This window comes from Fusarium proliferatum (genome assembly GCF_900067095.1).
Source record: "Fusarium proliferatum ET1 genome assembly, contig: FPRO_scaffold009, whole genome shotgun sequence".
NCBI lineage: Eukaryota > Fungi > Ascomycota > Sordariomycetes > Hypocreales > Nectriaceae > Fusarium > Fusarium proliferatum.
In genome coordinates, this window is record NW_022194798.1 from 671,992 (window position 1) to 699,558 (window position 27,567).

Consider the following 27,567-nt stretch of genomic DNA (forward strand, 5'->3'; position numbering starts at 1 on the left):
TCAAGAGCTGCTCCCTTTGTATGTCTTTGTCTCCAACAGATCTACCTTCAACAGGATGCTAATTAGATATCACATCTGCATATCTGAGGCAGGAACTAGCTGTGCTATTAGATCCGAGGCTGTCACGCCTTCCATCAGTGCAAAGGACCCCCTACCGATCTGGCAACCCCATCTCTACGTTTTCAACTCGCGCCAAGTCCGCCAGGCTAAAACCATAATTAAGCGTTAAGCTCTAGTTCCTCTAGATCTAGGCATTGCATCATAATCTCTATCCCTAGAGCTAAAAGATCCCAGGAGCGAGATAAGGGCTTTATGCTTAGCTTCAGTTGTCGTAAATTCACATAGTTGTGTCAACACCCAATGCAAATCCTGAGTATACAGCATTGCCCTCTAAGTTTGCCAGAGGTTCGTAGGCGGCTCTGACAGACTCTACCTGCCGGGGCTTTAGACAGAGACAACTGTTGAGTAGGCCAGTGCCACAGGCCATAATCATTGGGTCGAAGGCATGTGCCGAAGGGTTGTCAGTGATGCCATCCTCAACACCATCCAGAGGATCGAGCCGCTCAGTCTTTTTTGCTACTATCACTTTCCACTGTTCTGGTCGAACATATGCATCAGAAGTCAGATCAGGCCATCCAATCCGTCGAGCAAGGATACCTTTTGACGCCACAATGTGAAGCCAGTCAATGCCTGGCGCTCCAGCGAGGAGTCCGTCAAAGTCATCGGGGTAGAGCTGAGCATTCTGCAGACCTTGGCGCCCGCCAGTGCTACAGCCTTGATAATAGCTTTTTGAGGCTTTCTTTACCGTAATACTGCTGCACGATTTGCTTGGCGACTACCGCTTCAACGTAGATCCCTCGATGTCCGAAGTCGTTGATGAACCCTGGTTGGTTGAGAAAGAACTCGAAGCCTTGCTCGCCGTCGTGGCCCGTATTCGTACCAAAACAGGCAAAACCGAGTTGCGCCCCGTTCTGCACAGACGGGAAGTCAATGCATCCCCCGATACCGCCTGTTCCTGTGGCCAGTAGACGTGTGTTCCAGTCATCCGGAAGCCATGCCTCGATACGGACTGAGCTGAAGTCGCTTGATGAGACTTTGACAACAATTCTGCAGAGGTCTGCTGTGATGTTGACTTTGAAGTTTGGACCTCTGCAGGATGCTACTGTGTTAGGCAGGGGTATGACATCGCCAGCAACGTGGTGCTGGACTGAGGAGATGGTCCCGTGAGAGATCAGTAAGCTTCCGGCTGTGCATTTTGAATGAGGCTTCGCAATAACTGGAGATATAGCTACAGTCGCCAGGTACAAGAGCTTCTTGATCATCGACGACACCATCGTGTCTTAGACTGTGCAAGGCTGAATATATCCCCAATTTTAGAATGGCTTCACCGGAAATCACAACATATTTATACGTCTCATCTGCAAATGACAAGAGGGGTTTCGGCAAACCAGTATGCTAATAACAATAACAAGACTATACGGTCTAGTCAATCCCTTGTTCTGGTAGATAATTGTGAAGATCGGCTGGGGAAAAGAAGATGTGTAACCTCCGCATTTCGGCGTCGGCGCTTGTCGCCGAAGATGGAGGTCATCAGTAGGTTCATCGTCACATCTGGGGATATTATATCGCGTTCTTCGATGTCCAAACCGACGTATAACCGACAGCCCGAATGAAGTAGCTATTCGCGATCAATTGAAAAGTCCGCGCATCTTGGCACAGTACTTACGCTAGCGTACCGCCCCGCGTTTCTAGAAAGCGAAGCTTGTAACTATTTGTGTTCGTGAGGGCTTCATGAATGTGAAAGTGGAGTTCGGTATGCTTTTGATAGTATTTAGGCAGTCTTTCTGATTCCTGCAGAACCACAGTTCTTTGTTTTGTCACGTAGAATTTGCGTCAGTGATGGATACTAGAGTTGATGACGTAACCAGCTGCAGGCTTCGTGATATCATGCATCGGTAAAGCAACAGCGCTTCAGACTTCTCGCAACTCCCGTCATCATATCCTAACTCGGGAATCTCACCAATATCAACAACATGGTTCGCGTATTCATCACAGGGTCGACTGACGGTATCGGTCAAGCTGCCGCAAAGCTCCTCGCCGAGCAAGGCCACCAGGTTGTTCTCCACGCTAGAAACGCCGATCGCGCCGCTTCAGCCAAAGCCACCATTCCCAACGCCGCTGCCGTTCTCGTTGGCAACTTATCGTCAATTGAAGAGACCAAGAAGCTCGCCAAGGACGCAAAAAACGCTGGGCCATTTGATGTCATTGTGCACAACGCAGGCATTGGCTATGGCTCGACAGCATCGAGGGAAATCACTTCGGACAAGATCTCAGCTGTTTTCGCAGTCAACACCCTCGCACCATACATTCTCACATGTCTTATGGACAAGCCAAAGAGCAGACTTCTGTTCATGAGTTCGGATAGTCACTATAGCGGTGATGAGACTCTTAAGAACGCAACTCAATCGCACTCTTACGGTAACACCAAACTTCACGACACCATGCTCGCGAAAGCCTTTGCACGACGCTGGACCAATATCCAAGTCCTCAGCATGCATCCTGGGTGGGTAAAGACCAAAATGGGAGGAAGCTCAGCACCAGTTCAATTGAGTGAGCCGGCCAAAGCATTGGCAAGTTGGGTCGCGGGTGAAGGATCTCTGACCAAGGCTACGTCTGGTGCGTTCGTCACAACGAGTGGAGAGAGCAGACCTCATCCTGGAGCGGATAATTTGAGCAAGCAGGAAGAGTTGCTCGAGATATGCCAGTCAGTTTCGGGCGTTGAAGTGCCAGCAGAGTAGAAGATAAACGCAAAAAAATGAGATGCCTCGCTATTGCTCGCAATCGTTTATAGGAACAGCCCGATGCGGGGGTCGAACCCGCAACCTTGAGATCGCGTACTCGTAAGAGTCTCACGCTCTACCGATTGAGCTAACCGGGCGTGACTCTGATTGGTTGAGAGACAAGGCCTAATTGGGCCAGATTCGAGTTTGGGGAGACGGTCCCTGTGTTTGCTTGGATAGGGAATGGAAAGAATTAAAGAGGAATAGTTGCTTTGGAGAGATACTAGTGCCCTATCAATTAAATGTTGTATCTTCTGAGCCATTGGCAGTCCATAATGTTGCCCATGCTTATGCAGAGGTATATTGGTACTGGTGAAATAGCGACTTGGCGTACATAAAAGACTGGACAGTTTTAGTCAGTTGTCAACACACAACTCCCAGTCATAAGATTATAGGACTTATAATTGAGTGAATAGAAAAAGAGTGAAGGGTTTTCAAGAAGAGTCTTGCGTTCTCAGGGCCAATACGGTGTGCTAACGATATTCATCCCAAACTTGATGATATGTCCAGGGTAGTGTTAGCGATAAGATTACTTATCTTATCTTCCTCTCAACCAACCAGGTGCATGGCCTCAGAGTTTGCAACGTTCCAACCTCTTCCAGGAGCAAAAAGAGATAGCTTCACGACATCACAGAGGTCTTGGGAGCAAAAGGGAGGGTCTGGCCGGGGATTGAACCCGGGACCTCTCGCAAGCTGAGCTATAGGGTTTACCCTAAGCGAGAATCATACCACTAGACCACCAGACCGGATCAAGCATTGATGCACGTGATGAGTTTTGTTGAGTTTCGGGCCGGGAATGAGATCTAAGAGGATGCAGTTTACTGAAGCTGGGTAGTTGGAGTCTTTGTGGAGCGCGGATGGGATCCCGTTAGACATGTCACCTTGAGAGGACATCATTCGGCAAACGCATATCACTTCCGTCTCTGCATGACCCTTGGCAATGGAAGCAGTAATCGCAAATCCCATGAGCCATGCTATTTCCCCAGTACCGGCAGCCGGTGCTGAGAGAGAGGCTTGTACATCCATTGACCCCGAGGGCTTCTTCCTGCGCCCTCCGCCGACACCTCACCATTTGTCGTCCTTTATCACACCAGATGACCAGTTATTCCAAACAATACATATGGGTGCTGCTGTAGTCTCTAATGCAAAGTGGCTGCTGGTAGTTGATGGCCTTGTTCGGAAACCGTTTGCCCTCTCTTTGGCACAACTCAAGGCGTTATCTCAGGCTTCAGTTACGTCCTTTCACGAATGCTACGGAAGTCCTCTGAAACCTCCAACGAGTAACCCTCGGCGTATTGGCAACGTGGTATGGACTGGCGTTCGACTGTCGACCATCCTCGCTTTTGCAGAGCCTCTTCCTGAAGCATGCTTTGTTTGGTCAGAAGGCCTTGATCATGGAAAGTTCTTTGAGTACGAAGCAGACCGCTATCAGAAAGACTTACCTGTAGCGAAAGCTCAAAGACCTGAAGTGCTCCTCGCATTGAAGATCAATGGAGAGCCACTCAGTAAGGAACGAGGAGGACCGGTGAGACTTGTTGTGCCGGGTTGGTTTGGCACAAATTCGACAAAGTGGCTCTGCAGGCTTTCATTGCAGGAGACTCGCGCCCCGGGACCTTTCGCTGCTGTTCTCTACAATGAGAAAGACCCAACAGATCCTCAAGGCGTGAGGATGCGGCCGGTATGGGAAGTCGAAGTGAACTCGATGATAACGAAGCCCGAGGACTCAGCAGTCATCTGTGCAGGATCGGTATGGGTTGAAGGTTGGGCTTGGAGTCATGATGGAGTAGCACTGGTAGAAATCAGTAGAGATGAAGGTCAGAGCTGGATTCGAGGGAAGGTAAATGATAAAGAAGATCAGGCTTGGCAAAAGTTCACTGCGGCAGTTGATCTTGAGCCCGGAGTTCGGAAGTTAATGGCTCGGGCAACTTCTGAAAGTGGAATGCAACAGCCTTTGGCTGGAAGACGGAATCATGTCCATAGCATTACGGTAACTGTCAAATGACCATGATCCGCATTTCTCATTGACGCTCGACTTCTGGGGGACAATAGGCTAGCTGTGAATTCCAGCAATAGGACTGACAAAGGATAACCAGGAACAATGAAGAGAGACCCGGCGTCTGTTCTTCTTCTGGCCGCGTCGAGCAGTGCTGTCTCTTTGTTGAAAATACTGGTCTGAGCTCCCTACCAACCCTCGTGACTTCGATCTTCCACTGTGAATCACAAAGGGACGCCATGAACTAAGACGCGTTCTAAAAAGTGGTAAATCAAACTCTTGTGAAGAAAAACAGGTCTTCCCTTGTCACCCAAGGATACCGACATAAGTTCGAGTGTCATCTCCTCCTCAACCTCACAACATCCCCGGAGGACTACCTCAAGCGCGCTGCCCATCATGGCGCTTTTTGAACCCAAGTTCACCAATGAAATCCAACAGGTGCGTTACTTCTTCTTCGTTATCGTCCCATTGCTAACAGTAACAGATGATGTTCGTCGCCGGTGAGACGCAGGAAATCGCCAACGAAACCGCCGCCCTCGTCGAGCAGATAGTTCGCGACCAGATCATCCACCTGGTAAGTATCCAAACTTCTTCCCTATCTGAGATACTAAATCTAACCCATTAACAGCTTAATAAGGCCAAAGAGCTCTCCGCCCGACGCGGAGAGAAGTTCATCGCAATCAAGGATATCCTGTTCCAGGTCCGCCACGACACCGCCCGAATGACTCGCCTACAGAATGTCATCCGGTGGAAGAAACTCCGCGGGGAAGCCAGAAAGACAACAAATGACAAGGACAAGCCCGAGAACGATGCCGAAGATAGTTTCTCCGACACCGACAACGCGCCTGAGGACACCACCAAGAAGACCACCGAGGCTTCCGCTGCTCTCATGCCGTGGGACGAAGAGTTCATGTTCGCCGTTCGACCTCCCGGCGGTGACGCTGATGCTGTCCAGATGAGCGAGAAATCCCGCGAGCGCCTCATCTGGGCCGACGAAGTCACCAGCAAGATGTCTAGCGAAGAGTACACCAAATGGTGCTCCTACCGCAAAGCCTCCTTCCACCGCGCCAAGGAGGCCAGGTTCCGCGAGTGGGCTTGCATTGGCGTAGTCGCTGACCTGCGAAAGAAAGACGACGCCATTGAGATTCTGGGCTTTATCGCCGTGGAAATGGTTAAGCGCCTTACCGACATGGCGTTGTCGATCCAGGCACAGGAGATCACGACTCAGGGCGGGAAGGAGAATGAGGCAGCGGCAGCAGCCCTTCAGGCTAGAAGACAGGGCCTGTTCCTTATGTCGAACCCGCAGCGACCTGCTATTAATACTGGGCATATACGAAAGGCGTTTGAGATGACGCAGTCGACGCCGAAGCGAAAGGGGTATCAGCTGAACCGGATGATTGGACCAAAGCCTCTTCAGTTGATCTGAGTTTGAGGATGGGAGAAGGGATGATAGGGGATGAAGACTGGTCTACTTGTTTCTTTAGGATGAGATACATAGAGCTTCATAGATCTAGACCATAGATACGACACTGAGTCTCACGACTCAACGACCTCTTTCAGCGCCAGAAGTTGCGCATTCGTCCACTCCTTGACCTTGCCTTGCCATTTACCTCCTGTACCTCCGCCCTTGATATCCTTGATAACTACCTTGACCCTCTGTGCCATCGCATCAACGGCAATTTGATCACCAACAATGACAACTGGTCCACTAACCTTCGGCTCCCCAATGGCGATAACAACCACAAAGCCCGTGCCTTGGAGAACATCCCTCGTCTCCCCAACAATCTTATTAATAAAGTCCGTGTTGCCGTCGTAACGGTGAATGTATGCATTCATCCTGTTCTGTACAATGGTGCGGATGGCCTGCTCGCTTTCAAACTTTGCAACCTCGAGTAAGAGCTTCCGCTCAGATCGTTTCAAGTCGGTGACTGTGTCGGAAAGAGCTGTAGTTCGAGAGACGACTTCACTGGGGACGTTGCTGGATGAAAGGAGCTTTGCGATGGTGCTGATGGCACTGACGGAGGATGTTGCGAGCTTAATGGCGCGATCACCGGTTATGAAGGATAGACGGCAGTTCTTGCCATGGACTGATTGTGTTGAGCCGAGGATGATGAGGGAGATGTGAGATGTTTGGGAGAGGTGAGTTCCGCAGCACCTGAAGCAGTTAGCAGTCAATTCGACTGAAGGGTTTGTAGACTCACGTGTTTGTATCAAGGTCTCCAATGTGTATAACGCGTACAACGCCATCGGACTTGTCGTAATCACCAGGGAGCTTATCATGCTTTGCGTCATCTGGCGTCTCAACCTTTATTGGCAGATTCTCTCGGATCAACTCCGCACACTCATTCTGAATAGCCTGTATCTCTTCCTCTGTCGGTTTCCGCTGCAAGTCAACGTAGTTCATGCTCTCATCAGCGCCCATTCCCCATCCGAGCGTTTTGAGATCGTGGCGGTTCTGCATCACAGCGGAGAGGAGATGTTGGCCGGTATGTTGCTGCATGTGATCCCATCTTCGCTTCCAATCGACCTCTTGACGAATTTTGTCACCTGGGGATAGGGGCTTAGGGGAGTAGATTATGCAGCGGAGACCTTGGCGCTGAACGTTCTTGATGGGGATGGGGGTTTGATCTGTGCCTGAGAGGGGCGTGATTGTGCCATGATCTGAAGGTTGACCGCCGCCTGAGCTCATGTCAGTATAGTTTTTTATTACTTAGAGAAAAGGGAGTGTAATACCTTCTGGGAACAGCACCGAGTCGGCGCACTCGATTAACCACTCATCATGCGAATGAGAATGCCCATTGCTCTTCTTCGATTTGTGCGCATGTTTCGTCGCCTTTTCGCACGAGATGACTTCTGTTTCGAGGGTCTTGAGGTATGAATCTGATTGACATGATAAATCGCCGACGATGCGGCCTTTGCTGGCTTGCTCTGATGCCGCCATTTTGAGGATGAGATGCCAAGGGATGAAAGACCCGTTCAATTGAGACGTTTCAATGACGTAGTGGGGTATGCTGACAAAGACGACATGTCACTTGATCAGCTGAGATTTCGCGACTCGTTCAGATTGAAATGGATTAGATTCGAGTACCTTCGAGCAGCGCTTTGTTACAATATTGCTACAGACTCTGACTGAAGAATTAAGGTATGAAATAGAGTTGGGTTTGACTTTGTGTAGCGTCGAGTTACCCCGTTTTCAGAGCAACGCCCAGCGGGGGAATCCGATGAACCGTAACACCATGATTCCGGTCTCATTCTCACAGCAACGAGGTCTTCGTTGGAGGAAAGGAATGCTGTATAATGCTTGTAATGAAAACCGTATTGTCTTTTTGAATTAATGGCGTCTTTTGCTACATGTTTGAAGCGGCCTCATTTTCGCAACAATTGCTCATCAACTTTTGGCAACGGCGGCTATGCGATTACAGGCCAGTCTCCAAGAATTGAATCAGATCCTCCTTGTGTTCACTCTGTAGATCATTGATCTTCTCTCCGTTCTTGTACATGTGGAATGTGGCAGGTTGCGAGACACCGACCTCCTCCGCTAGACCCTTCAGGTCGTCAATGTCGACTTTGACGAATCGGAAGTCCTTGAACTTGTCCAACTCATAGGCGCTATAATTATCAGGGTGAAATTTCCTGCAGAGGCAGGAGGGAGACTCACTGAGCGAATGTGGCAGCAATGTGCTTTGACTCTGCGCTGTGCGTAGAGTAAAAGTCCACGACGACGATGGGATATTTCTTGAGAGCATCTTGGAACTCGTCCTTGCTAGTAACCGTAAGCATCTCTAACAAGTATCCAGGGGGGCTTGCGGGGATACTGACGTTCGGATGTTGTGCACCATCTTTTCTGAATTTGGGGGGGTTGACGAGTCTGATCGCGGCGAGTCAGTGCGAAGTTGGTGTGCAGAAAGATCTGGCCTGGGCCCGAGCCAAGTACGTACAGTAGAGATAGGTGATATCTGAGACGTGCAACTGCAAAGTGAATTCCGAAATGATGAGTTTTGTTATTTTGATGTCGAAGCTTTAATGGTGACGTTGTTGATTACCTATTGTGAGACCTTTTTAGCTGACATCATCATGCCGTCATTACGAAGCATCACAACATTCTCCTCCGCACTTGTTCATCACCGAGTACCGATGCTCGGGAAGCAGCAATTGCGAGATTCCGATACTTCGGCGCTGATTCCTCTTTATTTAAAACTGCAATATTCTGCAGGGAGGTGAGAAGTAATAAGAATCTTGAACCAAGCGATCGAGAAATGGTTAGATAAAGTAGGTTTTGAATGGCTTGTTTGTAGAGACTGGTTGCATTTTAAAGTTCAGTAGCAGAATTCTTGTCATCACAATATGCATTATAATAAGGAATTACGTCAAAAAGTCCCATATTCTCAAATCAATTCAGCCATATCAGCTCATGTGTATCGTGGGAACAAAATGCTTGAAGAAGAAAAGCTATGACTTTGCTGGGGCCATGGCTAGATGAGAGGAGAAGCAGAGCATACGAGGATGCTGTTAGACACTACGAATACAACGGAGATAAATAAATTGCAAGCAGTTCTTCACAAAAATTATTGTATATGCACAGCTAGTTGCATGTTCTCGAATTGGCTTACGAACTCACTGTGCGTCGTGTACCTCTCTCTTGAGTCTGATTTCTGCGCCAACGGCCAGCAACTAGTCGCTACGTATTCCACCGGGGCCACCTTCACGAATGATTGGGTTTTGAGCAACGGGAAATGTGGCAAGGTAACCAATTCGGCTCGGCAAGGGTTAGCTTATTTATGTACGAGCTAGTGATTCTCTTGAGTTTGTGATTTCGGGACAAAGCGTATATAGTAAAGCGAGGGAAATGCGAGAATATTCCTAGTATTGATAGATCGTTGAGCTCCCAGTTGCTAGTGCTGTATGAATTGTGCCCATATTCTCTTTTTCTAACATTCTGTCCTTCCAAAAACACAGTTTTCCAGAAGCAAACATCTCCATGCCTGGTCCATTTCAGCTATCGTTCACCAAATCTCATCACACTTGGTCTTGTCCTTTCCGCAGATGTACTGGAATGGAAGTTAGTCGACGATCCCCATGAATCGCTGTGATTTGTTTACCGTGTATGGACTGTCGGGGCAATCATAAAGGTGGCAAGGTCGTCCCATGCATTCCTTGGTACATGGAACAACCCGAAGGACAGTAGCTCCCTCGCAAAGGGTACTGTCACAGGCATTGACTGCGGTGACAGCAAGAGCGAAGAGGGCAGTGTAAATGACCTTCATGATTGTGAAGATAACTTGGTGGCAGTTTATGCGTTAAATAGGTGGTTTCAGTTCAGATTGTGAGTGATAGAGTGCTTGAAATGAAGCTATTCTTTTGAGAAGGTCATGCCTCTTTTATAGGCATTTGTAGCATCAAGAGACTGGGACTGAACAGCTGAGCATCTCGTCATACCTGATCAAAGCTTGAAAAGTTGATACGGAAGGGCCGATTTCGACGCCTGGCTGAGGAGATTCTTGCTTCATCGTGGGGTCGAAAGAAGGTGTAAGCAGCCATATGGATAATGATTCGTTTGAGTTAGTTAAGCTTGCTTCCCATGACATGAGGTCTGTAGATCCTCCTTGCATCGCTTTGTGAACCCATCCAATCAAGCCAACCTGTTACTAAGATGCTGACTGCACTTTCATTGCAGATCTTCATCCGAGACATCGCAAAGCGCCATGAATTTCTGCATATGGAAGTTCAAACAATTATATACTACATCACTGTCAGCTTACATGAAACATAATACGAATACTGCCTCACGAGGGATCTTAGGCTTATTTTTCTTACGCCGCAATGGAATGTTGCGTAATCAGGGAACCTAACTGATGGCGAATAACAATCGAGCATCCGATTTTGACATTGTCTTGATATGTTTGATTACAGCTTATTGGGTACCCCAGTGTTATTCTATGCTTGGGAAATAGAATCGAACTTGCTAACTTCCTGTAAGCAGCTGAAGGCTAAGACGTGGAGTGTCAGCTGCCTAAGAATTGGTATCCGGTTATAGCATAGCCTTGGGAAGTCAATTCTGGAACTTCCTAGATAGGGTAAACACAGTTCCACAAGCAACAACGTCACACAATTCACGGCATATGTGATAATAACGTGACATGATGCTGTGGAGGAGCGCTGCTTTTCTATGTGAAGGATGTCGATGAATCCGGAGTCAATATCTACAGAAGCTCCCTACTCTCCCTGACCAGCCGCTGAAGACTCAAAGCTGAACTTCAAGCCAGGTAGAATCTCAATGTTATCAGGGCTGTCTTTTTCACCAAGAAAAGTGAGATGAATGTACCTCTCCTGGTCCCGGCTGCTTTCCAGAGTAATTTCTTGCTTTCCCTTTGTAGAACCAGAGTGGACAACGAAAGGCCATGTGCCCTCCTCGGTAGTGGATCCATGAATCCCGTCGTAAACCTTAGCAATGACTTCACGCTCCTCCTTGGGCACTGAGATCGAAACCCCCGAGACCCCAACCGCACCAGAAGGATGCTTCGTGTAGGAAGGGTCTGATCCATCGTCTTCCTCGTAGGGTACTCGCAAGTGTCTCGGAGTGCGGTCGAGACACCAGAATGGTGCTTTGCCTGGGTGCACAGCCTTGCCGGAAGTAGTGTAGGCAGAAGCCACAGACCACTTCAATTCAACTCCATCAGGTCTGATACGACCGCCAGCGACTGGAGGCTGGTAAAAGATTCCAGAGTTCGCTTCCCAGACCCGCTGTTGGATCACTCCAAAGTCCTTTTCATTGGGGAGTGTATACGCCCAGTCGACAATAGTGTTTTCTTCCAGCTCTCCCCATCTATGTGTATTTCGCTTCTCTCGATCCAGGCCATCTTGAAAGGCAATGAGCTCGATATAGACACCATCAGAAAATTCGATCAGTTTGTTGACTGTCCGACCGTCTGCGTGGGCCCCACCATCAATCACTATGAGGACACTCTCCAATCGCTTTGGCAGTTCTTGTAGCGTCTGGTAAGACACCAAGATCACAATGTGATCTAAAATTGGTCGTAGGTTGTCACTTTCTGTCATTGTCAAGAGTAGAAGTGTGTTGAAAGATTGAAGCTGATGATGAGGGGCTTATCTGGGTGTCGTGGGCCTTTTGAAGTAGCCAATTGCGTGATCAGAACTAGTATTACGTCAACAAGTCAAAATTCACGACAGATGAGGTTGCTGATATTTCTGATAAAAACTGCTTCTGGGTAAAACTCGATCCCTTTTCACTTATGGCTCTGCCGACTTTCCTTCATAGGCCTCTCTGGATCTGTCGCAATCTTATCGAGTTCATCCATGTAATCCCACACGTCACGCCTTTTCCATCTAGCTGGCTGCCAGGCTTTGCCCTCTGGCTGAGGTCCATAGACACGCCAAACCACACCAATCGATTCGGCACCTCGCAGTTGCTCGTCGGTAAGCCTCTCAGAAGCAAGCTCGGCCCTGAACTCCTTCATTCTGGGAGCCCATTTCGTGTCCATCCATTTGAAAAACTCCTCTAGGCCCATCTGATGGCGACGGCCGTCTTCGAACTCTGTAAGGAGATTTTCGAATTGTCCAAGTAGGGAAGAGTCTTCCTCTTCAATTTCCTGGAACTCCTCTTCAGGCAATGCACCCGACTCGTTCCCAATGATAGAGCAGCAAACGTGACGCAGGCCCAGCATAGAAAACGTAAAGTATCGTATAATGGCCGCATGGATCCATTGATGCTCGCTAGTTTTGCCACAATTCGCTGACACCAAGTCGTATATTAAGCGTTCTGTTGCTTTAGAAAGACTTTGTTTGCCCGGGGACCATCTCCGCCGCCACACCTCTTCCAAAATCTTGACCAGGGGGGTGCATCCTCCTGGAGAGCACCAACAGCGACATCTATCAACAACGGCGGCTGAGAACACAATTTCAATGGCTGCAAGTGATAAGGGGCAGTCCAGGGGAATATTTAAGGAAATGCCGGCAAATCTTCCGTAGCTGGCCATAAAATAGTGGGCTGCCGTTGCTTCCAACTGCCGGTTGAGTAGCTTTCCAGAAGAAACTTTTGATGCCACCCTCATACCATGATCAATCATCCAGCAGAAGTATGACGATGGAAATAGATTGTCGATCAACATATCTGTGGCATACGTACCATCGTTTAGGCGAGAGGCTAAGCGGCACATGAGATCTGCCAAATCGTTATCCGAGTAAGAGAAACCCAGCTTGTGAGCAAACTCAGCGAGTTCGCCATTAAAAATAAGTAAGTAAATCGATTCGTAGCCGCATAATGGTCCAACAACTTCTTCGTACACACTAAGGTGTGTTGGTACAGAGCAACCTTGAGCTTCAAGCTGCTGTTGCACCCGTGCAACATTGTGGTCCAGGATTCTTGTCTGATATATCTCTAGACCATTTCTTTCAGCTGGTGACAGACATTGGTACGAGAGCTCCTTCAACCTTTCTCTCCTTTCTGCTAGACCCCGGATTAGGATTTTGCGGCCATCTAGACAGTTGTGATTTTTAGTCCATGATGGTCTTAGGGCGAGACGTAATGAGGTTGGAAAAAGCGCTGTATCTAAGCGAAGAAGCATTTTAAGTACTTCGCACCCTTTGCAATTTAATTCAGATGCCTTCCTATGCGTCCATGTTCCTTCTGTCACATAGTCGATGGGATAATAGCCTCTGTTGTCTCTTGCACGAAGAGCTTTAGTGTCTGCGTAGTGAAGCACCTCACTAATAATAGCAATATTCTGGGTTTCAATGGCAAGATGAACCGGGGACTGGCCGCAGTAATTGGTTTCTCTGATGTATGTTGGACATCTCTCCAACAACTGCTTGACTCCATTTCGATCGTATTTAAGAACAGCCTGGGTTAGGGGGCCAAATTCTAAATCTTCACAAATTATCGACCATACGTCTGGTCTTCAATCAGCTGAGACTCACTGTGACCTAATTGTTCAAAAGCTTGGAAGAGTCTGTACCCAGTACCGAGAGGGTATTCATTTCCATGCCATGATAGATTCGAATGAGGATGATGATGATGATGACCTATTGGTTCATTGCATTTCGACAAGATAGTCGTTGCAACTTGGCCAGGTCTCTTACAGGCGAAGAACCAGCTACTGATACCTATCAAAATAGGAATAGGTCTACTACATCAACAGTATCAATAAGGATTCTGCGTAGCTCGTAAGGTTGATCTGATTTAACTTACGCTACGATATTGCGTGAACAGGACGTTGGCTCAGCAATGACATTGAGCATCTGAAATATTTCTGCCATGTTATCGGCCATCGTGGAATCAAGGACGTAGGAATTCTATAGTACTTCAGGTTAGGCAGTAAAACAATATATGAATAACAAAAACCTACAGCATACTTGTCTAGCGCCCACCCAAGTATTGTTTCACCATCCTCATTGACATCAGTTGCCGAAGCATAAGAGTTGGCATAACAGTAGACAAGTCGTCTGAAGCATGAAGCTAATAGAATGTCCATTTCCTTGCGCGGTAATGAACTATAGCGAGCGATTGTGTCCACTAATTGGAATGCAGGAGATAGTCTCTCATTCACTGTCGCAACCCAGGCCACTGTTTGGCCAAATCCTAGTATGCCTGCACCTGTTGTAAATGATAAGGAGACTCTACTCGCACGACCCCGTGACTTTTGAATTGTTGGGATCAAGAGGCTCAAGGCTCGCTTAGTTCGGCGGGTTGATGCAGCAAGTTTTGACATTTGACATTCGGGCGCATGATGGTCTCTTGACCTAACTTCAGCTTCGAGAAGGAAAGGTCCCCAGTGGCGTTGACTATATCTTACTCGCTGCGTTTTACAGGAACAAAAAGCACTAAAAGTCATACTACCGCCACTCTGGTAACTGGTCTTTTGTATGCTGGGGATGAATTTATCGGGTGCTGAATTCTGCAGCAGATTGACGTCGATACTATTGCGAGAGGTGAGGTCTGACACCTGCTGGGCCATCGTTTTCAGCAAGAGTTTTGTGTCGCCGGAGTCTCGTGTAAGGAACAAAAGTTCTCTAATGTCTTGTTGAATCGTGCTAAGTCTGTCATCATGAACCTGAGATGTCTTATGTATTCGATCTAGAGTCGCTTTGTTCGTGCCCGATATTACGTGGAGGTCGGCCACGGCCTGGTGCATATTGTCGATAGAAGAGGCTGCTGCAAAACCAGTGTTGCTTCGCAAGTGTGGACATTAATTGATGACATCAGATTTAGAAGCACGAAGAATTGACATACAGCTGAAATACTTGCAACATGGTTTGCAGAGCACTGTTCGTACGCGAAAGATTGTCTTCCAACTTTTCCATAGTCTGCTTTTTGAAAGGGTACTTCAATTTGGCACAAAGCTCTTTCGCTCTGGAAGCGTTGCTGTTGGGTACAGATATTGTTGGGCCTCTGAGCTCTTTGACGACTGCCAACAGATTATCAACCGCGGAGACGCACGACGCTTTGCATGACTCGATCGCCCTCTTTGTCTCAGGATCGTCGGCAAGCGCGGTGGATATCGCAACATTAAGCGCATTGAGAGAGAGTTGGATGTTGGTTGCGTAACTGCGTGCCTCTTTTAGATCTTCTTCACGGCCGCCGATGTCATCGAGATATTGGGATACTTCCTTGAAGAGCTGCAAACCCAAAGAGACAGTGCCGAACGCGCTGCCAGCTATACCGAATGCTTCCGCCATGTTGGCGAGTTAGGTGCGTGCGTGCCAGCAAGATTGAAGTGCGGAGAAGGCAGAGGATGATGGACTCAATTACCCTGCCTGCGTGCTTGATGTAGAGCCTGAATCATACGGAGGCGTCACGTGGCTACTTGTCTGCTCTTCATTGGCGAGCCGCAATTCTCTTCCCAAGGTTGACACAAGGCTCTCAGCCCGTCATAAAGTGGTTCACCTGATGCTAAATTGGGCCTACCATGGCTTCTGTGGCTGAAACCAGGCATAATTGACACCCAATACAGCCTCTTATAAAGTAAGTAGCCTGATTGGATTTCGGAGTGTATAAGCGCTGAGAGGCACTTTCTGTTGGTCTTATCATCATTTAACCCCCAACATTCGTTAAGTGTCTGATTATCCTTATAACAGAGAAATTTTCATCATGAATTCGAGATGCAATTTGTGAAAGTGACAAGCGAGTTGCCCGATCTGGCAGCGAATGATTCAAAGTGCAGTTTTGAGTATCCAAAAAAATAAGGCGAAATGTAATCTGATCTATTGGCATTCAGCAGACGGGAATTAACTTCAGGGCTGACACTCTTCGATTATGCTTGTCCAATGGTCAATTAGGCAGATATGCAATGCCTCTTCTACTGAAACATCATGTTTCATCGTGGGTGAGATCTTCACCCACGTTCGGCGGATCTCGGACAGCTGTATCACATGGCCATTTTTGCCGCTTGATCTTCATCGTCCTGACCCCAAGTCCGATATGGAGTTCATGATGTTTCCAATCATCATGGTTTTTGATTTTATTCTTTTGAATATGATCTCACAAAAGGATAGGGTCTGATATTCAGTAGAACAATAAGCACCTTTGATCAATCTATACAAAACACTAAACAAAAACAATGACTGTGATGTGCTCACGTACTAACCTGCGGCGAGTATCCTGTTTGACTACTCTACTTACCGCAGGTCTATTTAAAACGAGTATCTAACCACCCAATTCCCAATGCCGGCATCCACAATAAGCGAGTGTTGTAAACGCCAATGACTCCGAAACTTCCCAAATAAACAATCACGATCTAGGCGGCGGGCATCACACGAGTTGAGGTCCACGCACCAACGCCGGTCAAATACTGGTCCATAGACTCCTTTCTGCGAGGCCTTATCACAGGCATTGGCCGATCTGGAACCTGCTTGGTGTGAGTCAGCGTGACAGAGCTGACTGAAGGTTCAACATGCATAGAACCAGATCGTCGGGGTTGTTGAGTAGTAACAGTGCCCATATTGCCTGATATGTATAAGAAGTAAGTGAAGAGTCAAGCCAGTGGTGCATCCTCGATCACTGACCGTTGTATTCTATGAGTGTAGTATAAGGGCGCTTGCCATAAGAAGTCATCGTGAAAGTAAATCGAGTAGGGCGCAAGATGCAAACTTCAGCTATCAGATAATTCTGAAGAATTTGAAAATAGTCTTTTGAAGCGCGAAGAATTCGAAGATGGTCATTTTTGCTACTGAACTGTTAAGGTGACAGTCAGTGGAGAACGAAGCCATTTTATAACCAGATTACCCGACTGCACAATGATAACTCTCTTTCCGCATTCCACGATAATCTCATTCCTCAACCCCTCATGAAGGGGCTTTGCTTGGGGCACATGACATGTACACGTGAGATAATAAGTGCGAAAACTACCGGCGGTTGTGAGGGATCATCCCCTTCCAGAAAGTCAATAGAGTTTGACGGGACCGAAGGGGGCGAATTTCAATATCAAATGTGCGATCGTCGTTATTTGATATGATGAGATATCGGACCGCGCTCGGGGACAACTCAGCAAGCCCGGCGCTAACAACAACAGTGCCAGCTCACAGTTTAGGGCTGAAAACGGTCCGCCTTGTTTTAAGCTTAGATTGATTGGAGAGCGTTTCTGATCTAAAATGCAATGATGGTTTGACCATCGAAAAGAGGAAATCCTGTGCAATCTTGGGATCTGAGATTTGCTGTCTTTGTGAATACGAAAATGCGAAAAGAGACAACGCAGAGGCCCAAAGGAGAAGGTAACACGCAACGACACTTTAACCCATGTTTTTCTACTTCGAAAGCGGTTTCGAGGCTGTCGGCAGTGAGATAAAACTACTGGTGTTGGTTATTTGCACTTTAAGCAACCCTCATGTCCTGATTTGGAAGTTCGTGAACAAAGCTAATGGGCGATACTCAGAGGAAGCTAAAAGATGACGAAATCAAACATGCAGCATGACTACGCCTTTTAGCATGTAATCGAGCGGGGTCAACTTGCATTTTATTCCTTTGGTCCGAGAAGTAGCTTATGTGAATGATGCCAACGCATCAAGTACCGCGGCTATTTTTTTGCTGGGCTTGGGAGGCATCTAGTGCAGATCGCAAGATTGACGAGGTTCAGAACCCCATGCGCCCTGACCCAAGGATCTGTCACCGATGACGATGTTTCCTCCAACGTTTTGAACCGTCATGCAGCACGTGGACAGAGCGACGATCAAATTACAGAAATAGGTCGCGTGACCAGATTGAAGCTGATTGAGAGAAGTGGCGAGGAGGAAACAACGAACTGTGCCGATCATAGGCTATTGAGCTATTACCATGACGCTCGGTTCCGGATGTCGCATGTGGCATTATGAAGCTTTTACTGTGAGTATACAAAGCGCTGATCGAGACGCCGAAAATATTGTATTGATGTTGAATCATAAATTTGAGAAGCTAATCCTCTCTTGACTTGACTATCTCGACTGAACTTCTCCAGTCGACCTTGATCATATAGATGACTTCTATAAGAGCAATGATAGCAGAGCCACCTATCATTCCAGACCAAACACCATTCAAGCCCAGATCCAAAGGTCCTAACTCCAACCAGACCGCAATAGGAACAGCAGCAAAGTAGTTGACGAAGAACACAACCCAGGCAGACACAGATTGTTTGGCCAAACCACGGAGAACACCATTGCATCCGCAGACAATCGAATCGACAACCTGAAAGCCCGCCACGGCAAGCATAGTATTCGTAACAATTCTCCGAACTTCCTCATCGCTCGCGTAGAAAGGCCCAATGTAATTCCTCAACAAGAACAAAACAGCACCATCAAAGAACCCCAGACCAACAAACATGATCCCATAAAGAATCGTGATCCGTCTCGCGGCAGTGACATGTCCACCGCCGATCAAATGCCCAATCCTCGTACTAACAGCAACACCAAGCGAAAACGGAATATGCCACATCACAATCGATGTAGTAGTCAAAATCGTCTGCGCAGCGAGATGAATCGTGCTCACATATGACGTGCTAACGGTGATGATCTCAAACGCAGCCCACTCCGCCAACGTGACAGCCGATCCGGCGGCAGATAGCCGAACCATGGGTCCCCAGCCCTGCAGGGCACGACGCGTAAAGCCGGGCCAGCATTCGTGGGTTGACCTTTTGAAGAAGATGCAGATTAGGAGGAGGGTTGGGCGGAGGGTGTTGGCTACTGCTGCGCCGAGAGCGGCGCCTTCGAGGCCGAGGTTGAGTTTGAACGCGAAGAGCCAGCTGAGGAGGGCGTTGATAGGGGCGCATATGATCAAGACTGCCATGCCAGTGTTGAAGTCGCCTTGGGCTTGGAGGAAGCGCTTTAAGGCTTCGAAGGAGGCATAGCCGGGGATACCTAGTATGCTGACTCGGAGGAATGAACCCGCTTTGACGGCGAGGTCTTGTTGCTTGAGGATAAGCGTCAAGAATGCGGGAGAACATACCCAAACTGCAGCAACAGGGATAGTAACAACCGTCATGAGAAGAAGCATACGCTGGACATGCAAGCCAACGCCTGTCTTGTTTCCAGCCCCATACGCCTGCGCGCAGAGGGTGTCGAGAGCCGTTGCCATTCCTTCGTAGAGGGCAAGACCAGCGATGTTCATGGTCGTTACACCAATTGCGGCTGCTGCCAAGTCATCGGGGCTAAGATGGCCTGCAGCTGTTGTTGTGATAACGCTGAATGAATATTGAAGTAGATATGTTGCTACCAGAGGGGCTGTATAGCGTGTTATGAGCGACAGCTCAGACCACCAATCGTTCACTGGCCATTTTGAGACAGATCTTTGTTCATTGTTCTGCAGCAATGGTGCCGCTTCATTACGAGCCTCTTCGTCGTGAGAAGTCATCATCAATTGATCATAAATATTTTGGTTGAAGAAGTTTTGTTCGAGATGCCTGACGCGGTGAGGTTTACATACCGTGCTGTTGTTTTGACTCACAGTCCAGATATGGCAGCTGGTTAACGAAGCTTATCCGATCCCGGGGAAGAAGGATGACTCTAACAATTTTGAGTCAGCAACGCATGCAAATCGTTTGCGACAGCGTTCACAAACATTACGCATAAACACAATTGCATCTGTGGCCACGAGTTTACATTTACAAATAATGCTCCCACAACCTCCAATTTGCAGAATTCGTCCCCTCCATTCGCATGTCTTGCCACGAAAAGCATAGCGAAGAGGAGCCATGAGCAAGGAACAGGGATAACCAACATCTCTTTCGTTACGTACTACGGAGTAATTCATGCTCTGACCAGCCCCAACTGACCATTTGAAGAATGGATTACAGTGGCTCAACAAGTGGCATCAGTGGATAACCCTCTAAAACCCCCACTCGCGGCACCTGAAGGTATCGCGCAAAGTGGACGATCATATACGAGCACCGAAAATGGCGCTCGGCAGTTTAATTTGGTTGAACTCTATCAACACGTTGTAACCAAGTTTCCGACGATGTCACACAACTAATTTCACAAATGCTTGACCGCCAGATAAAGGGAAAAGAGAATTCTCACAATGTCAGCACCATATCACAGTGGCTAAGACATTGATCATTAGTTCAAGCCACGGTAAACCTCTCGGGGACCAGGGACCGGGCCGTAAGTCTGTTCCTTTTAATCCGCTACAGAGCCTAGCGGACCGGAGATAACCTTGGCGTTAATTCCCAACTAGCGAGTCGCAAGCCACAACGGAGATATCAGACCGCCCCTGGATCCATTTTATCTTCAGCGACTGGGGGATTTGCCGGGTGCAGCCGCTTGAATTTTCTCGGTGGTTTTGCTTTGTTCGACACTTGTTCCAACCGAAGACACTAGCGAATCCTGCGGCGGAAGGGAACTGAAGAAGTTCAGATCTACCGTCTTGCGCCCGCGGTGCGGCTGAGGCATGGAGGAGCTAATTCTCCGACGTTTGAGCCTTGTAAATCATAAGAGACACATTAAAGCAAGGAATAATGCCATTGTTATCACTGACACTAACTCATTTACATTCGATATGCACCTTCGCTAGATCCCATAGAATCCGCCCGCGAAGCATGTCTGTCATCGTAAGATACCTCAAAGTCCCGATTCACCATGACACCCTCCGTCAAATTCCTCACACTATCGCTTCCGCTCGCTATTTCCGTTCGTACCTCTCCCATAACGTCCCTTCGCCACATTGGTTGATCGTTATGTCTCGGTTTTGAATGTCTTCGTAGAGCGCTGCCTAAACCACTGCCTTGTTTCGAGGTCTGTTTTGTCCGTGAATCGGAGAGGGCTGTCATTTCGAGACCCGTTCCGTTGCCACTGTCTTTAAGTTCGTAGGGAGTGTTTATGGCTGCGACGGCTGTGGAACCGAGTAGACTGTCGATTACACCTTTGAGACTGGGGATGCAGACTGTGATTACTGAGAGACCGAGTGCAATTTGGCCCCAGATCATCATTGAGACAGCTTGCCAAGTGATGTCGTCCGAATTGTTAAACATGTATCGTGCGTGGACGAGCTCGGGTATCGTGATGATCGGGACGATGAGTCGCGTGCCGAATAACGCCATGACGATGATCTTTCTTCGTATCGAGGTCTGGACTTCCCACATCATTGCGACCGGGAGAATGCACAGAGCAATATCTGTCAAGATGATCATGATACTGTTGTACAGAAAGATCGGTCCTTGATTCGGACACTGCGCTTCGTTCTCAGCAAGCCATGGCTCCGGCATTGGGCATTGGAAAGCGGTCGCAAATACGCCAGAGATGGCCCATGCAATGACAACTCCACCAAGGATCATGTTCGCAGTATTTAGTCCACCTTGTCGATCGATTTGTCGAATGAGAAGGCCAAGTGAGACCTTTGTCGTCGCATGGACAAGAATTCCCAAGATTCGCGATGCATACATCAGCTACCACACATTAGCAGGATCCATACAAACCAGAAATAGACTTACTTTGATGAAGCGACCAAAGTACTCCACGGAAAGAGCATCACGGTGCTCACCGAGTCCATGACTGCAGGCAGCAACAACACACGCCGTTTGTATAAAGTACAACAACGCAGCAATCAACAGCCCCACGTCAAAATCTTTCATAGAAGTAATGTTCAATCGAATGATCAACTTCCCAATGATGCCGAGAAGCGCATAGGTAAAGAAAATAACAGCAGTGATGACAACAAGCGCAGCATGGTTACTCTCCGTCAACGGGTAAAACGGCGGAGCCGCTTGCGATACTTGGTCCATCGTCTGCGTAGTATTCGATATCCTTCGGAGGGTTGAGCGGCCTTTAAACAAGGGACAAACTTGTTGGCCTTTACGCTACAGCAAGGGCGGACCGAGCAGACGGGGAGAGGGTAGCATTCGGAGCTGTCAAATAAATAGAGTTGCATTGGGGGAGGTGACAGCATGAATGTGAATGACCAGGTAATTAAATTAAGACATACATACACGACGAACCATGAATGGAACGCCAGGATTGCATGATCTTACCGTGTGTTGCCTTTGTTCAGCTGCAGTAATAATCTATCCGAGTCGTTGGAGTCAGCGGCTTGCTATGCGGTCCTCTCATGTTCTAGGTACTGGGATATCTACTCTATCTCGGACCACTGGCTGACGGACTGGGCACCCACGTTTCAAGCGTTCCAATTACTGTCCACTTTTGTGCGTCTCCCAGTGGAGATTTATTGTTTTGTGATGTGGCCTATGAGAAGATGAGTGTCTCGTCGATCTCTGCAGGTTGGTGATGACAATCACAATCCCTGCTTCTCGCTCAGCAAGATATGCGGAGTAGTAAGCCAAGCATGCAACCTCTCTTTCCTCTTCTCTTCACTCATTACTGATCGTAAAGAAAAGAGCAAAGAGAACACGAAAACATGATATCTATTGTGGCTGTTGGTAGATAAAGCCCTGTCCCTGCTAGCATTATTCCTTCGAGTCCACTTGGCGTTACATCTCAAGCGGTTCCACGAGATATTTCCCAATGAGAAATGATCTGCGACGCCACAATCCTTCAGACAAAACCGTTCGATTTCATTGCCGGCCTTATTCGCGGCAATCTCGCCTCGCCTAACTCTCCTCCATCCGTTGAGGATCTGTCGCTCAACTTTGATCCCAGAGATTCTTTACTTGTTTCAGGCAATAGTTCGTTCGCATTTCCCCGACAGGTCCCACTTTGTAGGTAATCCGTTGCTGGCACTTTTATACCTGAGGATCTGCTTGCACCCAAGCCCAGAAATCTGTTGGTTCGTGTTCCTGCATTCAATATCGCTCGCATAACCTGGGTTCACGATGTCGCACGGTAGTAACAGCATTGAGTTGGAAGCCTCGGGCAAACAGCAGCCTGTTCCTGTGAGCGTTGACGCTTCGGCTAGGCCGCCTGAGGACTCCAACATCTACAATGTCACCCGAACGCGAAAGGTGTTTTCTTTTTCGCAGCTTTTTGCTTTTTCGTTGACGTACATGGCATTATGGGAGGGTATGTGCTCGTAAGTTACTCTTCCTCTATGTCACGGTCGGAAAGATGCTGATGTTGATAGAAATATGTACTTTGCCCTCTTCAATGGCGGACCGCAAACTTTCCTGTTTAGCTTCATCATCGTCTTCTGCGGCGCCATTTCCCAGGCTGCATCGTTGGGAGAGATGGCTTCGATCCAGCCTGTCGCGGGCGCACAGTACCACTGGACATTTTACATGGCTCCTCAATCGGTGAAGCGATTCGCGACTTGGATCCAAGGCTGGTCGACATGGTTCGGCTACGTGTCGCTGTTGGCCGCTATCGCGAACGTAACTATCATCCTACTCGAGTCGATGATCAGCATCAATCATCCCGGTTATGTCGCTGGTGGCTGGCATACCTCCGTTCTTGTCATCGCCATGTGCTTAGTCCACGGGTTGATGAACGTCTACGCCTTCAAGCTCATTCCATGGGTAGAGCTTGTTGCCGGTGTGCTTCACGTTTGTCTCTTCGTCATTTTTGTCGTTGTGCTAGTCGTGATGGGCCCTCGGAACCCTTCGTCCTTCTGGCTGCAGCGCAACATCTCGTCTGGTTGGGACAATGAGTACATCGCATGGAACCTGGGCATGCTGACCTGCGTCTGGAGCTTTACCGGTAAGTAACTATAAGAGTTCGCATCATGACCTCGCTGACTGTTTCAGGCTTTGACAGTGCTATCCATATGTCCGAAGAGACCCGAAAGGCCAAGTCTGCCGTCCCTCGCGCCATGTTCTGGTCCATCTTCATGAACGGCGTCCTCGGCTTCATCATGGTCAATGTTCTCATCTCCGCCATGGGCTCCGTCGAAGACATGCTTGAGCAACCTAGTCAGATCCAGGCCATCCTCCTCAACGTGACTGGCTCCAACAAGGCCACCACTGCAATGATCGCTGGTCTCTTCATCATCTCGTTCAGTGTCAACCTTGCCAACATTGCTTCCGTCTCCCGTCTGACGTGGGCTTGGTCCCGTGATGGTGGTATGCCTGCTTACTTTGCCTATGTCAGTCCTACCCATCGCGTGCCTACACGCTCCATCATCCTCACGGTCTTCCTTGTCTGCGCTCTGAACCTCCTCAACATTGGCAACACCTCCTATGTTGCTTTCGGTGCCATTACATCGCTCTCGTCCTTGGCTCTGTACCTCAGCTACGCTATCGCCATTGCAAGCATCATCTATGTTCGCCTTTCAGGGTCTTCTATCAAACTTGGCGAATGGAACCTTGGTCGCTTCGGTCTTCCCGTTAATGTCTTTGCTCTGGTTTACACACTATATGTCATTATCTTCCTCCCCTTTCCATCAACTCTCCCAGTCACTGGTGAGAACATGAACTACTGCGGCCCAGTCATGGTCGCCGTCCTAGCTATTGCTGTTGGGTTGTGGCTTACACATGCTAGAAAGCATTGGAATGGCCCCAACTTGACCATTCTTGACTTTGTCGTTGCCAACGCATCCGAATGATTATGTTGCCGAACGCTCGAACATTGCAATACATATAAAATAGACCTTCTTTGACCAAATTTGCTTTCACGACGCTGACTGGCTTTCATTGAGTTCTTGGATGCCACCTAAGGGGAACAGAAAACATAGGACCTTGATCTAAAGTTAAATAAAATTTCGATAACTTGATATAAATTTAGGATATCTTTATTAAATATGGGACATCTTTTGTTTAGTTTAGTTTAATACCTTATAAGAAGATCTAATATTTTCTGGCATCCTACGGCCTAGGCTCTCAATAGCCGGGTGAGCCCATTGCTAACATGGATCCCCTTGAACCGGAGCTGGTTCAGGGTTTTCATGGGAGTAGCTGCTTTGTCGTGATAATATTCTAGGGACTTTTTACTTGGTTTCGCCACGCCACACGAATGACGTCCGAAATTGCCTCTTTGTTTTCCCCTACTTTGTTGCCTGCCCTAGCCACTTAGAAAAGAAAGCACAAGGAACTAAGAAGTGAATTTGACTTTTCCAGCATGGCGTCTCGCAATCCCGCACAATATGGTCGATTCGGCCATCCTATGCCACTGGGCTCCGATCAAGAAATCACCAGCACGCCGCCAGTGCCACCCAGTGAAGAAGCGACGGGGCTATTCCATAGTCTCCCAAGCTCGCCACTCCTGGTTGCATGCTCAAGTACCATAGCCTGTTCTCACCACAATTACTCTGGGTTTCCAGAGGAAAAGAGGCTAGCAGTTACTACAGGCCACGCCATATAATAACCATGGAATGAGCCGAACAGCCAGCTCCAAATCGGTATCATAAACGCTCTGGACAACTTGAACTGGACAGCCATTAATATCCTGAAGGTTCTATTTAACGACGCCCTCGCCGTGGAGAAAGTGGCAGGCCAAGTCACGATGCCTATTACTATCCCAGAAAACTCAACCACGTTCAACCAAAGGTACGAGGCGGTTTGTGCATGCGAGTCAATCCTCGATAATATGGTCTATGGGATGTAGAAGTTGAAATGAAAGAGGGCAAGCTCTTTAGAGCTATATCGGCCTCTCTCAGTCCCCCAGAAGGAGAACAGGAACAGCAGCCGCTCCCACTCCACAACGGGCGACTTCTCCCTGGCCCGTTGACCAGTGCGGCGGGTTACAAGTAGGTGTAGATTCCATTTCACAGAGTACATTGGTACCAATATCGCCGCACTTGACAACCGGAAACAAGAAGGCACCAAGGGCTTATACCTTCCCGATAGTCAAGATGCCACAACCACATATACCCTGATGTGTCGGCATGTGGTATACAGCAAAGAACAGCCTCTCGACAACTCCTGAGTTAGAAAAGAATCACCGGATATCACACAGCCTGGACAGATCACCTTCGATGAAACGCAAAAGGCTTTTCAAAACGAAGATAAAGAGCTTTACAGGGTGATACATAGTCCTCGCGGGGGAGACCTCCAGAAAGAAACCTACTTGGAGCAACAGCAACTGAACAAAGTCAGCTTCACTAAATTTCAAGCCTACAAACCCCTTTTTGAGGATCAATCTGCCGATCAGAAGTTTTCTGCTTTCGGTCATGTTGAGTTTTCACCACCATTTAGGGTCTCAGAGGGGAGGTCAATGGACTGGGCGCTTATCAAACTAGCTAAAGATAAACATACAACTGAACTATCCCAACTTAGGGACAAACTGCCAGTAACAGGACTATTCGGGGAGATACTCGAGTCTAAGGGGGTGTATGACATTATCGGTTTTCGACTTCAGTCTGAAGTCACTATTGGGCCACATGTTATGTCCCTGAAAGACTTGGAAGCCGTAATCCAAGCCTGAGATCCACCCCGAGGTTTAATTGGGATGATACATGGAGGAAAGTCCGGATTCAGTATCGGAAGTATAGACGAAATCAGATTTGTCGTCCGCAAGTCTATTGACGGCGTGCTTTTCACTTCTCAGGAATGGTGCACCATAGGACTTGATGGTAGCGCATTTTTCAAATGTGGCGACTCTGGGTCCCTTATATTCGACATCCATGGTCGCGTTATGCCGTTATTGACGAGCGGTGTTAGGAGGGATGGTTCGAGGATCACCACGGGGTAGAAATGGCGTATGATACTCCTGTTAAATCGGTTCTGCAGGATATGCGAAGCTATGTCTATAAGCTCGACCTGGCCTGTTGAGGCGCTTGGGAGGCAAAGAGGACTAGGAAATGATTTCGCAAACTATTGGAAGCCTTTTTCTTTTTATAAGTTATTTAAGAACTTTTTGATACCAAGATGCTGAGATACAGGGTAGCTAGCTGACAGGCGCGTCCCGAGTCGAGACGCGATTGGCAACTCGGCTGGTACAGGTTAAATAACAGTGATTCGCGGGTGTTCCTCTCCATCTGCTGAGTGCTCAAACAGTGAGTATTTCTTTTTTAACACAAGACGTGAAGAACGGACTGGTACACTATTGGACCTCAAAAGGAGACTTGCAATATCAGTTTCCTCAAGCTGGACGATATCTCATTTTGCTTCAGCTGCTCTCCGGCCACTCCGTAACTATTGGGCAACTATTGACTTTTGATGCTAACATCATTGTTAGCGCCCCCACTATATTTACCGACATCAGTAACAGGTTCGTTAGCTAGGGTCCCATCCTCAACCAACAGCTGTAAACTAACGACCAACACTTCTTGGCACATTCCAGATCAGGTCTCCGTCCCATAAATGGCCGTTCTAGAACACGACATGATCCATGGCAATGACAGCACTGCAAGCGACCTGAGCGGAGTCAAATGCAGGGGCACGTAAAATGTTCCTCTTCGGTTCCTCGCTGAGCCCAATTGCCAAGTAAAGCCCTCCA

The 27,567-nt window shown here is 48.1% G+C and overlaps 13 protein-coding genes and 2 non-coding genes across 15 annotated transcripts; 4 read left to right on the top strand and 11 right to left on the bottom strand.

Annotated features, from left to right (window-relative positions):
- Positions 1 to 337: 337 nt before the first annotated feature.
- Positions 338 to 1,334, bottom strand: FPRO_15562 (uncharacterized protein; the record flags this gene model as incomplete). Its single annotated transcript, XM_031220105.1, has 2 exons — positions 338 to 750; positions 806 to 1,334. The coding sequence occupies 2 exons, from the start codon at positions 1,332 to 1,334 to the stop codon at positions 338 to 340; spliced, it is 942 nt and encodes a 313-aa protein (XP_031085797.1).
- A 699-nt stretch (positions 1,335 to 2,033) lies between these two features.
- Positions 2,034 to 2,798, top strand: FPRO_15561 (uncharacterized protein; the record flags this gene model as incomplete). Its single annotated transcript, XM_031220106.1, has 1 exon — positions 2,034 to 2,798. The coding sequence occupies one exon, from the start codon at positions 2,034 to 2,036 to the stop codon at positions 2,796 to 2,798; it is 765 nt and encodes a 254-aa protein (XP_031085798.1).
- Positions 2,799 to 2,855: 57 nt separating this feature from the next.
- Positions 2,856 to 2,938, bottom strand: tRNA. Its single transcript is given in 2 exon segments — positions 2,856 to 2,891; positions 2,902 to 2,938. It is a non-coding gene; the product is annotated as a tRNA-Lys (tRNA).
- A 557-nt stretch (positions 2,939 to 3,495) lies between these two features.
- On the bottom strand, positions 3,496 to 3,586 carry tRNA. Its single transcript is given in 2 exon segments — positions 3,496 to 3,531; positions 3,551 to 3,586. It is a non-coding gene; the product is annotated as a tRNA-Pro (tRNA).
- Positions 3,587 to 3,780: 194 nt separating this feature from the next.
- On the top strand, positions 3,781 to 4,842 carry FPRO_15560 (related to sulfite oxidase and related enzymes; the record flags this gene model as incomplete). The annotated part of the gene is made up of 1 exon (XM_031220107.1): positions 3,781 to 4,842. The coding sequence occupies one exon, from the start codon at positions 3,781 to 3,783 to the stop codon at positions 4,840 to 4,842; it is 1,062 nt and encodes a 353-aa protein (XP_031085799.1).
- Positions 4,843 to 5,229: 387 nt separating this feature from the next.
- Positions 5,230 to 6,259, top strand: FPRO_15559 (uncharacterized protein; the record flags this gene model as incomplete). Its single annotated transcript, XM_031220108.1, has 3 exons — positions 5,230 to 5,271; positions 5,318 to 5,407; positions 5,462 to 6,259. 3 exons carry the CDS (start codon positions 5,230 to 5,232, stop codon positions 6,257 to 6,259), a joined length of 930 nt encoding a protein of 309 aa, XP_031085800.1.
- A 110-nt stretch (positions 6,260 to 6,369) lies between these two features.
- Positions 6,370 to 7,774, bottom strand: FPRO_15558 (uncharacterized protein; the record flags this gene model as incomplete). Its single annotated transcript, XM_031220109.1, has 3 exons — positions 6,370 to 6,988; positions 7,035 to 7,512; positions 7,567 to 7,774. The coding sequence occupies 3 exons, from the start codon at positions 7,772 to 7,774 to the stop codon at positions 6,370 to 6,372; spliced, it is 1,305 nt and encodes a 434-aa protein (XP_031085801.1).
- A 475-nt stretch (positions 7,775 to 8,249) lies between these two features.
- Positions 8,250 to 8,672, bottom strand: FPRO_15557 (uncharacterized protein; the record flags this gene model as incomplete). Its single annotated transcript, XM_031220110.1, has 3 exons — positions 8,250 to 8,442; positions 8,492 to 8,596; positions 8,653 to 8,672. The coding sequence occupies 3 exons, from the start codon at positions 8,670 to 8,672 to the stop codon at positions 8,250 to 8,252; spliced, it is 318 nt and encodes a 105-aa protein (XP_031085802.1).
- Positions 8,673 to 9,836: 1,164 nt separating this feature from the next.
- FPRO_15556 (uncharacterized protein) lies at positions 9,837 to 10,097 on the bottom strand (the record flags this gene model as incomplete). The annotated part of the gene is made up of 2 exons (XM_031220111.1): positions 9,837 to 9,881; positions 9,933 to 10,097. The coding sequence occupies 2 exons, from the start codon at positions 10,095 to 10,097 to the stop codon at positions 9,837 to 9,839; spliced, it is 210 nt and encodes a 69-aa protein (XP_031085803.1).
- Positions 10,098 to 11,046: 949 nt separating this feature from the next.
- FPRO_15555 (uncharacterized protein) lies at positions 11,047 to 11,889 on the bottom strand (the record flags this gene model as incomplete). Its single annotated transcript, XM_031220112.1, has 1 exon — positions 11,047 to 11,889. The coding sequence occupies one exon, from the start codon at positions 11,887 to 11,889 to the stop codon at positions 11,047 to 11,049; it is 843 nt and encodes a 280-aa protein (XP_031085804.1).
- A 188-nt stretch (positions 11,890 to 12,077) lies between these two features.
- FPRO_15554 (uncharacterized protein) lies at positions 12,078 to 15,525 on the bottom strand (the record flags this gene model as incomplete). The annotated part of the gene is made up of 5 exons (XM_031220113.1): positions 12,078 to 13,717; positions 13,768 to 13,976; positions 14,039 to 14,142; positions 14,196 to 15,018; positions 15,080 to 15,525. 5 exons carry the CDS (start codon positions 15,523 to 15,525, stop codon positions 12,078 to 12,080), a joined length of 3,222 nt encoding a protein of 1,073 aa, XP_031085805.1.
- A 1,058-nt stretch (positions 15,526 to 16,583) lies between these two features.
- On the bottom strand, positions 16,584 to 16,900 carry FPRO_15553 (uncharacterized protein; the record flags this gene model as incomplete). Its single annotated transcript, XM_031220115.1, has 2 exons — positions 16,584 to 16,792; positions 16,852 to 16,900. 2 exons carry the CDS (start codon positions 16,898 to 16,900, stop codon positions 16,584 to 16,586), a joined length of 258 nt encoding a protein of 85 aa, XP_031085806.1.
- A 1,332-nt stretch (positions 16,901 to 18,232) lies between these two features.
- On the bottom strand, positions 18,233 to 19,663 carry FPRO_15552 (uncharacterized protein; the record flags this gene model as incomplete). Its single annotated transcript, XM_031220116.1, has 1 exon — positions 18,233 to 19,663. The coding sequence occupies one exon, from the start codon at positions 19,661 to 19,663 to the stop codon at positions 18,233 to 18,235; it is 1,431 nt and encodes a 476-aa protein (XP_031085807.1).
- Positions 19,664 to 20,795: 1,132 nt separating this feature from the next.
- Positions 20,796 to 22,028, bottom strand: FPRO_15551 (uncharacterized protein; the record flags this gene model as incomplete). The annotated part of the gene is made up of 2 exons (XM_031220117.1): positions 20,796 to 21,692; positions 21,738 to 22,028. 2 exons carry the CDS (start codon positions 22,026 to 22,028, stop codon positions 20,796 to 20,798), a joined length of 1,188 nt encoding a protein of 395 aa, XP_031085808.1.
- Positions 22,029 to 23,072: 1,044 nt separating this feature from the next.
- On the top strand, positions 23,073 to 24,736 carry FPRO_15550 (uncharacterized protein; the record flags this gene model as incomplete). The annotated part of the gene is made up of 3 exons (XM_031220118.1): positions 23,073 to 23,269; positions 23,321 to 23,892; positions 23,940 to 24,736. The coding sequence occupies 3 exons, from the start codon at positions 23,073 to 23,075 to the stop codon at positions 24,734 to 24,736; spliced, it is 1,566 nt and encodes a 521-aa protein (XP_031085809.1).
- Between the last annotated feature and the right edge of the window lie 2,831 nt (positions 24,737 to 27,567).